The following is a 13,017-nucleotide window of genomic DNA, read 5'->3' as shown; positions in this document are numbered from 1 at the left end:
AGGTAAAAATATATATTTTGTCCAGACATCAGTTGTTGTTGTTGTTTTATGGATATACTGGCAGTGCACTCAAATTTAAAGTATTTGAATCCTGTGAAAACGTATTGTAATATATTTGTTGCTTATGTAGAGTGATTCATTGGACAATGGATTTTGAAAAAACGTTATATACTTTTGAGTATGCTTTATTAGTCTTTTTCTGGCTTCTGAACTTATCCAAGGCATATTAACAATAATAAATTATTGACCAAGCAACAATTCTTCAGATGTATAAATTGCCTTCAAAAATCATGCAAAACAATAATATATTTGACAAAAAAAGCTTGTTCATTTATGTGTGTGTGTGTGGTCCTGGAGGATGGCAATATCCCCAGAAAGATGTTTGTTGAAGTATTGTAGACTGTATTTTGTTCATTCTTATCATAAATAAGTCATCTTGTGACAATCATAAATTATAAACTTTGTCAAATGTTGCGATATGGACCTTGCTAATGTAGGTCACATTACTCAATAGGCTGCTGTCATTGCAACATACAGTATATTGACCATCCACTGTAACAGCAATAGAGCATGACAGCTTCATAAATGTTTAACACCCACAAATGGCAGATTGTCATTGGTATGAATGCTCTGTGAGGCTGTGACAATCTTTAACGTCAAATCGATATTGCATTTATCATGGACAGGGTTCCCACTCATTGTGACCAATAATTTTCCATGTTTTGGAGACATTCTGTAATTTCTACAAAATAATCCTCCATTTCCCTGATATGTTTCTATTTATGAAGATTTCTACCTAATTTTAGTCTGTGCGTTTAACTACCTAATTGCAAGTAGATTAGTATAGGACAGTGTAAACCTAACCAAAAGCTGAGGGAAGGGAAATTACACAAGTCAGATTCATCTCCAGCCATTGTAATGTTATCTACCTTGTTGTTTCAAGTGAGCAAGCTTAGACTTGCAAAAATGCCACAAATAACCTCATTATATCTGATTGTGTGAAGACCGTAGAACTTAAAACTATATTTATATTAGTTACAAGCCTAGTGACACACTCGCCTATACTGTACATAATAATAAAGAAAAGGACATGCAGAAAGAAAATTACTCATATCCACAGATCGCGCGTCATCGGGATCTCCGTCTAAATTTGGGTGACGATTTTCTCCCGCCTCTATCCAAGCTGAGCTGATCTGCCTTGCACGCGCGCCATGGCTGATTTTTTACCTCCGCGCTGATTGGTGTAGCACTTCGCTCTCATGCTCTCCCATTGGCTCTCAGGAGGAGTTACCGTGAACCAATGCGCGCTGAGTCTTGATGTACCAGCTGAACGACCGCTTGGCTTTCGCAGTACGGCTGGACCGCGAAGGGGGCGTGCCGCAGCAAACGACTGCTCGTAAGCGGGTTTTTAGTTATGGTGGTCGTCACGTTTTTAAATGAAGTTTAAAAGCACGTAGGAAAAACCTGTACTTGTTCAAACTATAGCAGAACAAACGGTCTGTCGTTTGGGAAACAAACCACGGGTTTCAATGAATTGCACCAGGTAAGAATACAAAGTGCGTCATATTGCATTAAGGGGGGTTTATCACTGCTCTCTGAGCGCTGGAAAAGTGTAAAGATTATCCCTGAATGTCACTAATGATTAAGGTTCAATGTAAAATAATATTTTTACTTGATTAGGCAATGTCAAGCTGTTCTAACATCTAATTTTTTTTTTAAAAAACATCTTACTAGTAACGTTATCTGTTTAAATGTTACTAGTACTTTGTTGTAATTGCTTGTAAAACAGTAATAATTGGTTTGACTGTCTTGTTCAATTTATCTATCTATCTATCTATCTATCTATCTATCTATCTATCTATCTATCTATCTATCTATCTATCTATCTATCTATCTATCTATCTATCTATCTATCTATCTCTCTCTCTCTCTCTCTCTCTCTCTCTCTGTATGTATGTATGTATGTATGTATATATATATATATATATATATATATATATATATATATATATATATATATATATATATATATATATATATATATATATTAGTATTTCCATCAGATACCAGTTGGCTATTCGTTCCAAAAGTTACTAATAGCCTGCTTCTATTCAATTTGTCACTAGTACGTCATATTTAATTTACTACTAGTTACTACCCTATAGTCACAAAGTAACAATTATATTATTTTGTTACAAATTTTACCAGTGAATTATGTCTTGTACGGATATCACTTCTATTCACTTTTGTCTAGATTAGTATTGCATCTGTTCCAGTTGTACTAGGTTTTGTTCATCAGTATGGGTGCTTATTCTACTTTCTTGTCTCTGTTATAGCTTTACTACTTGTTAGACACTAGTAGCTGTTTATGAGACACTATCTATTCCAAATGTCACCAATAATAGTTCTTTTTTTGTTGTTGTAAGTAATGATTAGTCAGATTGCCTACGCTATAGGTAAAAATCGATTGAAACAATTGAAATACACAAGGTACTAGTGACTTTGAATTTTATAGTTTTGAAATATGTATACTTTGCTACATCTGATATTTTGTAATATATTACTGTAAAATAATTCAAATGAAATACATTTTCTTGGTAAAAATTGATAATTATAATTTGAAAAGCTTAAATCAGCAGCAGCTCTAATTTTTTTTTTTTTTTAATAGCTCAACAACAGTTAATTCAATCTCTAAATTCTGGGCAAATCTTTAACCATGTGACTGTCACATATCCTGCTTAATTGGTCACTGTAGTGTTTTTCACTATTGTCTTCATGACAGGGTTCTGCAGATACTGAACCCCAGGCCAATGCCAAGTCCAATTATGCCTGTGGATGTGGCAATGAGAATCTGTCTGGCTCACTCACCGCCTCTTCGCAGCTTCCTCAGTTCATATGAGGACTGCAAGTCCAGGAACCTGGTCAACCAGTTCAAACCTCTGCGATCCTGCATCAGCTCCAAGACCGATGTGGACACTGCCAACCGAGGATGGAAGAATACCGAGACCAAAGTTAAAAAGAAAGTGGTTTTTGCTGACTCCAAAGGCATGTCTCTGACAGCAGTCCATGTGTTTAAGGAATTCGAGGAAGACTCCATGTTAGACCTGCAGTTTGAATTATCAGACCTGGATGATGCCATTGTGGGCCTAAAGGCAGAGGAGAAGGAGAAGAATTTGATTTTGGACTTTCCGCAGCCTGCTGCAGACTATTTGGACTTCCGAAACAGTCTAAAGAAGAACCTGGTATGCTTGGAAAACTGTATAATTCAAGAGAGATCGCTCACTGGCACGGTCAAAGTGATCAATGTAAGCTTCGAGAAGGTCGTCCATGTGCGAATAACATTTGATTCATGGAAAAGCTATGCTGACATTTCTTGTACGTACATGAATAATGTGTATGGATGCGAAGATGTTGACACCTTCTCATTTTCCACGGACCTTCCAAGTTCTGTGGCCCCACATGAGCAGGTGGAGTTCTGCATATCCTACAAAACACATGATACGACATATTGGGACAATAACGATGGGAAAAATTACAAGCTGGTACATACAGAGAGCGACCCCAGCCAGGCCAATGCCACCCAAACGACGACAACAGATTTTAAGAATCAAGGCAAACGGCCAGAGATGGAGTTTGATCAGTTCGGGAGCCCGAGAACATCTAGTGGATTCTTTCCCGAGTGGCAGAGCTGGGGTCATATTGAGAATAACACCCCCTACTGGTGACAGTCAAGACCCAATGACGAATTTGAAGTAAATCTTGTAACAAGGGCAAATGCAAATGGAGCGCTTGGTTTGTTTCAGAATTGACTTCTGAAAAGCCTGAAGAGCAGAAATGAGCAATGACGCCCTCAAAAGAAAACCTGTTTTGAAGAACATGTTTTTGGCCATGTTTGTCCAAATGAATTCATGTTTTTGAGATACATGTTTAGCGTTAGACGAGATGTTTGGGCTCTGAAATTATGCAAGAGACTAACCATGTTAACCATATGCCAGTTACACAGAATGACAAATGTTGGTTTATGTTATTTTTCTAAGTTTGTAGCACACTATGTACGCTATTTTGTAGATCTGACATGAGGTAAACCAATACTTTTCATAACATAGATGCCTTCCTTTGTGTTGTTCTGATTAACTTTCTGGAGATATGGCATATTTTCGGATAGCTTTCCAAATTTCCTTGTGTAAAGTGAACAACTAGCACTTACTCCTAAAATATATTCTTCAATACACTATTTAGTTATCTTGTTGTTACCCATCTGAAGTCACTGAATTTTGAAAATCCTGCTCCTTAAATGTAACTGGACATTAATATGTACTAATTTAAGTCATCCAAAATGATGGAAGTTCTGTCATTTACTCAACTTCATTTCATTCCAAACCTGTATCCATTTCTTTCTTCTAACACAAAAGAAGATCAAATATATGATATATAAAGAAAGTAAATGAGGTTGAATATTGTTTTGGACCCCACTGACTTTCTTTGTCATTGTATGGACAAAAATGCCAGGTTTAAACAACATAAGTGTGAGTAAATGATGACAGAATTGTTCATCTTGGGTGAACCTATCCCTTGAAGAGCAGCACTGCATAAAACACGTAATTCTCAGATTATGGAAGTGGAATAATCTGGTACAATATGAGATTGCTTCATATTGAAGTTTGTGTATCTCGTTTGATAGTACCAGTTTATTGGTCACTTTCTAGTGAATGCACTATAAGGAAGTCCATGAGAGATGATGATGCCCATTAAGTGCTAAATCCCTGCTGTTGCACTTCCGATTTCTCCTATGTCTGCTCTACTTTTTTAAAGCTGCACTCTTGATGTATTTAACACTTCTTTCCTACAACATTTTTGCTGCTATGGTTTTTGTGTGTGCTGCATTGTGATTTATGACCACCCATGGTGTTTGGAAACTCTCCAGTGTTATTTGGAGGATAGAAGATGAGGGACTTTGGATGTAACTTTAAGGAGGTCGTAGTATGTGAGGAAGAGTGGCTAAGGAGAGCAATGAAATTTAAAAGAGATTGTTGGCTTTTTCATGATTGTTTTCCCCCCTTCTGCTGAAATAGAAAAACAGGTTGAGGTTGATGCCTTGAACAAATGTGATCGTAAGCTGCTGTAATTGCGGAGAGGGATCATGTAGGTTGAATGTAAAAAGGGGCCTACACAAGCCACAGTGTATGCCTACATATTTTTCTACTGCAAAGAAAGATGTTTGTTTGGAAGAATGTTGTACTACACTCTGTGTTCCTGTTAGAAATAAAACCTAATATTTCTATGACGAGTGAACTTCTGTTTTTATTGTAAATATGTCGTTTTTTTCCACTGCTTCAGATTAATATCATAGTGAAATATTCGATGACTCAGAATATACTAATATTAACTTCCAGGCCTCTGTTATAAATACGGCAAATGTTATGGTTTGGTTTGTATCTGCATGTTTTGACCTTTTAGGGTCTGTCAGTCCTGAATGAGAGGAATAAAAAGATGTTTTGCCTCAAAGAAGGTGTCTAGTGAGCAGACAGCCAATGGGCACAAATTTGTTTAAATGAATGTAGCACATTTCCAGTAGCATACTGAGTGCTGTTAAGATCGCTGACAAACATTTGCTTCCATAGCTAGGGGAAGTTCAGCTGGAAATAAACCAATTGTTTACTCTTGATAAACACAAACATATACCAGATGTTGTATAATTTGATGTGTGATATTTTTTGTGGGGAAATGTTGTCAGTGCAGCATGTATACTGTTTAGCCAAATGTTTAGTTTTGATTTTGGTGTTCAGTAATTTATATTCTTATCCGGATATCATTTTCTTACTACTTAAGGTTTTTTAAGCCTCATCCTGCACGTTAAAAAGTCTGAGACCACATTTTATATCTGGGATTTAAAATCTAATTTAAACCTAGAAATAAACTAGGAGAATATTTATTTCAGATTCTGTAGCACTATTTCTTGCTCACTTTCAAATAAGGACATTTGTGACATTGATCATGTGACTCTGATACAAGACAAAAGTCATGTCGGAGAACACAATGATCAGGTTTTACTCAAACTTATGGAGTTTATGCAGCTCCAGTGCTGCTGTCATTCAATTTTCAGATTTAACCCTGCTGAAAAAAATCCTGGTCTCCAGCAAGGGTATGTTTTACATGCTGTGACCAGTATGAGATGCTGGTTACTGGTTTGCTGGTCACCAGCATGGGGAGCGAGAGTGCTTGTCAACCAGCAACATTAGCTCAGTTTTGCTTGAAAACATGCTGGTCCACCAGCTAGAGCAACAGTATACAAGCTTCATGCTGGTTTATATTTTTTTTAGCAGGGAAGACTATGTTAATTTTCCTTACCTTTCACTCAAATTGCAATACAGATAGGCCATAATGCAAAATCTGTTGCAATTGCATATTTTTCCAATAAGCAAACCCTGTGGTGTCCAATAAGCAAACTCTCTCGGGGTGTTATAGTCATAGTCATACTATTATCATTCTTGAAATCAAAAAAGAAATCAAAAACTAATTTGAAGAGCTTTATAGTCAGTAACTCAAAATGATGTGGTCGCAATCCTAGAGGGCTTAGGATTTTAAAACTGGTGTGAACTAAATTGCAAACGAGCAGCAAAGCATTATTCCACAATCATGGCATTGTGTTCAGAGAAGGTGATGCAGTAATTCAAATCGTGTGTTACAAGAATAAGAACACTATGGGGACGCAGTCTATGTAGAAAAGGGCCCTTTCAGTAAAGAGCTGGCACTGTGCTGCATTACAGGCTTCTTCCATTAAAAGCATCACAGCAAACCAGACTTTAGCCATTAAACCAGAGCTGCTGAATCTCCTGATCCAGATTAATTAAACTTCTGTCACAAGATGGAACAATAATAGTTACTGTATAATGTACATAAATAAGTGGTATAGAATATTAACATTACTACAGGGTATAGTGGTGTAGAGGTTAACGATTAGGGCTAATAGCCAGAAGGTTGCTGGTTTGATTAATATAAGGATTGACTTATGAGTTGTTGCCATGTGCCCTTAAGACAATCACTTTACACTAGACCGCTCAGGGGGGATAATCCTGTAAGATTATCCTCATAATAAGCCATAATAAGCTTTGGATAAAAGCAACTGCTTAGGGATCACAATTGCGTAAATTCACAAATTGTTTCTTCAACACAATAGAGTCCTAATCCAACATAATTCACTGCAGCCTTCATATTGCAATATGCAATGACTTTTACATGAAAAGCACTAATCGGATGATTGACAATGCTTTAAGCTAATTATATGGGTTGATTACAGAAGGACATCCACTAGTCCTTTCATTCTCATTCTTTTCCTATTGTTTTAACATGTTGCCACACTGATATAGTCTCTTTACATAATCATTTTGCAAAAGACTTGAGATCAGTCTGTTGATTTAACAGTAAAACACCACTATTAGCACCTATAGCTACACCTCTTTATTAACACATATTTGGTCTATACTGTATGTAGAATAATGAATTTAAATAAAGTATGCTAACTTAAGGTATATTAGCATGTGCTAATAAAGTGCATCCGGAAAGTATTCACAGCGCTTCGCTTTTTCCATATTTTCTTATGTTACAGCCTTGTTCCAAAATGGATTAAATTAATTATTTTCCTCAACATTCTTCAAACAATACCCTATAATGACAACGTGAAAGAAGTTTGTTTGACATCTTTGCAAATGTATTAAAAAATAAAAAAAACGAAAAAAATCACCTGTACATAAATATTCACAGTCTTTGCTCAATACTTTGTTGAAGCACCTTTGGCACCATTTACAGCCTCAAGTCTTTTTGAGTATGATGCTACAAGCTTGGCACACCTATTTTTGGCCAGTTTCTCCCATTCTTCTCTGCAGCACCTCTCAAGCTCCATCAAGTTGGAAGGGGCACAGCCATATTCAGATCTCTCCAGAGATGTCTGGGCTCTGGCTGGTTCACTCAAGAACATTCACAGAGTTGTCCAATAGCCACTCCTTCGTTATCTTGGCTGTGTGTTTAGGGTCATTGTCCTGTTGGAAGATGTACCTTCGCCCCAGTCTGAGGTCCAGAGTGCTCTGGAGCAGGTTTTTCAAGGATGTCTCTGTACATTGCTGCATTCATCTTTCCCTCTATCCCGACTAGTCTCCCAGTTCCGGCCACTGAAAAACATCCCCACAGCATGATGCTGCCACCATGCTTCACTGTAGGGATGGTATTTGCCAGAGATGATGACCAGTGTCTGGTTTCCTCCAGACATGACGCTTACCATTCAGGCCAAAGAGTTCAATCTTTGTTTAATCTGATCAAATAATTTTGTTTCTTATGGTCTGAAAGTCCTTCAGTTGCCTTTTGGCAAACTCCAGGCGGGCTGTCATGTGCCTTTTACTGAGGAGAGGCTTCTGTCTGGCTACTCCACCATACAGAAAAACGCTGGAGCTCCATCAACCCGATGGTCACCTCACTGGCTAAGGCCCTTCTCCCTCGATTGCTCAGTTTGGCCGGGCGGCCAACTCTAGAAAGAGTACTGTTGATTCCAAACTTCTTCCATTTACGGATGATGGAGGCCACTGTGCTCATTGGGTCCTTCAATGCTGCAGAAATTGTTCTGTACCCTTCCCCAGATTTGTGCCTTGTAACAATCCTGTCTCGGAGATCTACAGACAATTTGTTGGACTTCATGGCTTGGTTTGTGGTCTGACATGCACTGTTAACTCTGGGACCTTATATAGACAGGTGTCAAAATCCTGTCCAAATCCTGTCCAATCAACTGAATTTACAGGTGGACTGTTTCAAGTTGTAGAAACATCTCAAGGATGATCAGTGGAAACAGGATGCACCTGAGCTCAGTTTTGAGTGTCATGGCAAAGGCTGTGAATACGAATGTACATGTGATTTTTTATTATTGTATTTTGAATAAATTTGCTAAGATTTCAAACAAACTTATTTCACGTTGTCATTAATGTAGAGAGTTTTCGGAAGTATGCCTATTCAGAACCAACAGCATTGTGGCTCTCTGATTAAACACGACACACTGGCAAACAAGTGACTGATTAAAATTCCAGCTTTCATTATGCTGTTGTCTACCACAAATAATTTCAAGTAAACAAGATGTTTCTTCACTGAGAGAATGCATAAAAATGATAACTCCAGGTCAAAAGCAATACACAATGTGTGGCTGTTTGGCTACTTTTGGTTAGTTCATTACGAAGGGACACTGTAATGGAAAAATATGGGAGAAGAAAAATTATTAAATTATTTCCATGCTTTTTTCACTCGCAAAAGCTTTGTGCTCCCCTCAGAACGTTTGTGAACAAAATTTGTGAATTTTTTTTTTAAAGCTACATTTAAATTCTTTCAAGAGCAAATGCAAAATGTAGGAGGAAAGCAGCATTTTTGCGAGAGAAAGCAAAAGTTATGTGAGCAAATGCAGAGTTTCTAGGAAACGTATAGCAAAAGTATTGAGAGTGAACGCAAAATAATTGAAATTTTGACTTTAAGGGCTCCGTGGTTCCAGAGACGGCCTCTGCAATTTTGAGGCCTGAGGCAAAATCACTGTATGACTTTATTATCAATAATACTTTGTTATATTTAACTATGCTATCTTATATTTCACTCTTAATAGTCTATTTATAAACGCGTTATATCTAGGCTACACAATTCCATGCATTCATTTTCATTGGTGAAATGGAGCAAAATTTGACAATATTCTGAGTTTAAAATGTAAACTCTTATTTATTGAACTGCTGAAAAAAAGAAAAAAAAATCAATATCACAACTTTTTTGCCACATATATTGAATTTTTGGGGCATTTTTATTAATTTTGGTGACATTTTTGCCACAGTGGTACATTTAGCACAAAAAAGGCACGTCAAGCACAGTCATTGGTTGAATCATGAGCTTTTCCTAATCAGTGATGAATATTCTTATATTCAGTGTTGCATTGAACATATCCTCAACATAACATATGAACTTTTGAAGAACTCCCCTGTATGACTTCAAGGGTCAAGCTCAGGCTTAAAAACACAGTTGAGGACACTGAGCCCAATTTTACTTAGCACTTGAAATCCCACGCATATGTGTATCACCGATTGGCCTGCAGGGTAAGTGTTTGCGCAGGGAGAGCTGGAAACCATTCCTCCCTGTAGATCATGTCTATTCTTAGTTCCAAGCTCATACCTCTTCTGCTTCACATGCCAGCAACTGAACTAAATGTCAAGCATCTTTCATGATATAGAACAGAAGTTAAACAGATATACTTTCAATGAATGCAGGACCCTATGTATACCGACCAAAACAACCAGAGGCTGGGAGGTGGCATGCATGCCCTAGATTTGGCTGTTTATAAGCTTGTGTGGTAATTGCACTACATGTTAAGTATCTTTTATGAGACTTTTAAAATACTTTCACACATTGACACACACCCCCCCCAAAAAAATCTAATTGGTTTGGGTCAGATTTTTTTTTTTTTTAAGTTATCTGATTTGGACAAGTTCAAATTAAAATAAAAAAAGAAGAGAAAAATGTCAACTGGTTTTCATCTGTGAGCTTTGCGGAAGAGACAAGTGGAATTTTTAACTTACAAAAACCTTTTTAAGTATTCCTGTAGCTCAAACAACAGAGCATGACGTTAAAGGTCCTGTTCTTCGTGATCCCATTTTTCAAACTTTAGTTAGTGTGTAATGTTGCTGTTAGAGCATAAATAATACCTGTAAAATTATAAAGCTCAAAGTTCAATGCCAAGCGAGATATTTTATTTAACAGAAGTTCCCTTTCAAAGCCTACAGCGAACGGCTGGTTTGGACTACATCCCTGTACTTCCTGCTTTAATGACATCAGTGGAACAGTTTTGTTGACTAACCTCCACCCACAAGAATACGCAAAAAAGGGGGCGTGGTCTTGTTGCTCTCCCACGTGGAGAAGAGGAAGTGTTGCGTTTGTAGAGTGTGTTTGTCGCCATGTCGTCGAGACGCTGTTATTTTCATCCCAGAGTCAAACCACCTTTGTTTGGCCTTCAGGGGCTGTAGTTTTAGCGCGTTCATCTCCCAGTTATGGTAAGAGGCGTGACCTTTCCGGGCAACGTGCGCTAAGCTGCTGTCGAATCACAACACGGGAACCGCTGGCACAATCAGAACTCGTTACGTATTTCTGAAGGAGGGACTTCATAGAAGTAGGGAATCCTCGAGCCGTTTTTAGGACAGTGAAAACAGCGGAATACAGATCAGTACATTGTGTGAAAAATACTGTTTTTTTTACACGCGAAACATGAACACATGTTATATTGCACACTTTAAACACAATCAAAGCTTCAAAAAAACAGGAAAAACGGGACCTTTAACAATACTAAGGCCATGGGATTTGACTCCCAGGTAATGCATGAATTGATCAAATGACCTTGATTGCAGTTGCTTTGGATAAAAGCATCTGCCAAATGCATAAATGTAAATTTTGTGCATTTGTTTATTGTATTATTATTAGTGGTGCTTGCGGAGCAAGGCATCACTTATCCACCCATCCATCCATCCATCCATCCATCATCTTCCGCTTATCCGGGGCCGGGTCTCGGGGGCAACAGTCTAAGCAGAGACGCGCAGACTTCCCTCTCCCTAGCCACTTCCTCCAGCTCTTCCGGGGGAACCCCGAGGCGTTCCCAGGCCAGCCGGGAGACATAGTCCCTCCAGCGTGTCTTCCCCGGGGCCTCCTCCCGGTGGGACGTGCCTGGAACACCTCCCTGGGAAGGCATCCAGGAGGCATCCGAAATAGATGCCCGAGCCACCTCAGCTGGCTCCTCTCGATGTGGAGGAGCAGCGGCTCTACTCCGAGTTCCTCCTGAGTGACCGAGCTCCTCACACTATCTCTAAGGGAGCGCCCAGCCACCCTACGGAGAAAGCTCATTTCGGCCGCCTGTATCCGGGATCTTGTCCTTTCGCTCATGACCCACAGCTCATGACCATAGGTGAGAGTAGGAACGTAGATTGACCGGTAAATCGAGAGCTTTGCCTTGCAGCTCAGCTCCTTCTTTACCACGACAGACCGGTACATCGACCGCATTACTGCAGAAGCTGCACCGATCCGTCTATCAATCTCCCGTTCATCCTTCCCTCACTCGTGAACAAGACCCCAAGATACCTGAACTCCTCAACTTGAGGCAGGAACTCTCCACCCACCTGAAGCGGGCAAGCCACCCTTTTCCGACTGAGAACCATGGCCTCGGACTTGGAGGTGCTGATTCTCATCCCAGCCGCTTCACACTCGCCTGCAAACCGTTCCAGTGCACGCTGAAGGTCCTGGCTCGAGGAGGCCAACACGACAACATCATCCGCAAAAAGCAGTGATGAAATCGTGTGGTCCCCAAACCGGACACTCTCCGGCCCTTGGCTGCGCCTAGAAATTCTGTCCATAAAAATTATGAACAGAACTGGTGACAAAGGGCAGCCCTGCTGGAGTCCAACATGCACCGGGAACAAGTCTGACTTACTGCCGGCAATGTGGACCAAGCTCTTGCTCCGGTCATACAGGGACCGAACAGCCCTAAGCAGGGGGGCGCCGACCCCATACTCCCAGAGCACCCCCCACAGGATGCCACGAGGAACACAGTCGAATGCCTTCTCCAAATCCACAAAACACATGTGGACTGGTTGGGCAAACTCCCATGAACCCCCCAGCACCCTGGAAAGGGTATAGAGCTGGTCCAGTGTTCCACGACCGGGACGAAAACCACACTGTTCCTCCTGAATCCAAGGTTCCACTATCGGCCAGTCCAGAGGCACTGTCCCCAACGGCCACGTGATGCTGCAGAGGCGTGTCAGCCAAGACAGCCCCACAACATCCAGAGACTTGAGGTACTCAGGGCGGATCTCATCCAACCCCGGTGCCTTGCCACCGAGGAGCTTTTTAACCACCTCGATGACTTCAGCCCGGGTGATGGACGAGTCCTCCTCCGAGTCCCCAGCAACTGCTTCCTCAACGGAAGACATGTCGGTGGGATTGAGGAGATCCTCGAAGTATTCCTTC

General features: G+C 39.9%; 1 protein-coding gene across 2 annotated transcripts; it reads left to right on the top strand.

Moving 5' to 3' along the window:
• The first annotated feature begins 1,316 nt into the window (after window positions 1-1,316).
• Window positions 1,317-5,936, top strand: ppp1r3cb (protein phosphatase 1, regulatory subunit 3Cb). Of its 2 annotated transcripts, none has more exons than XM_079801207.1 (2): window positions 1,317-1,543; window positions 2,783-5,936. In XM_079801207.1, exons 1-2 carry the CDS (start codon window positions 1,530-1,532, stop codon window positions 3,723-3,725), a joined length of 957 nt encoding a protein of 318 aa, XP_079657333.1. In that variant the 5' UTR covers window positions 1,317-1,529; the 3' UTR covers window positions 3,726-5,936. The 2 variants fall into 2 exon arrangements, with proteins under 2 accessions (XP_079657333.1, XP_079657334.1); XM_079801208.1 differs by having other exon boundaries at window positions 1,348-1,556; window positions 2,783-5,496.
• Window positions 5,937-13,017: the final 7,081 nt, after the last annotated feature.

This window comes from Gobio gobio (assembly GCF_949357685.1).
Source record: "Gobio gobio genome assembly, chromosome: 20".
Lineage (NCBI taxonomy): Eukaryota > Metazoa > Chordata > Actinopteri > Cypriniformes > Gobionidae > Gobio > Gobio gobio.
Note: the sequence above shows the minus strand (reverse complement) of the source record. Positions and strands in the feature narration are given on the sequence as shown.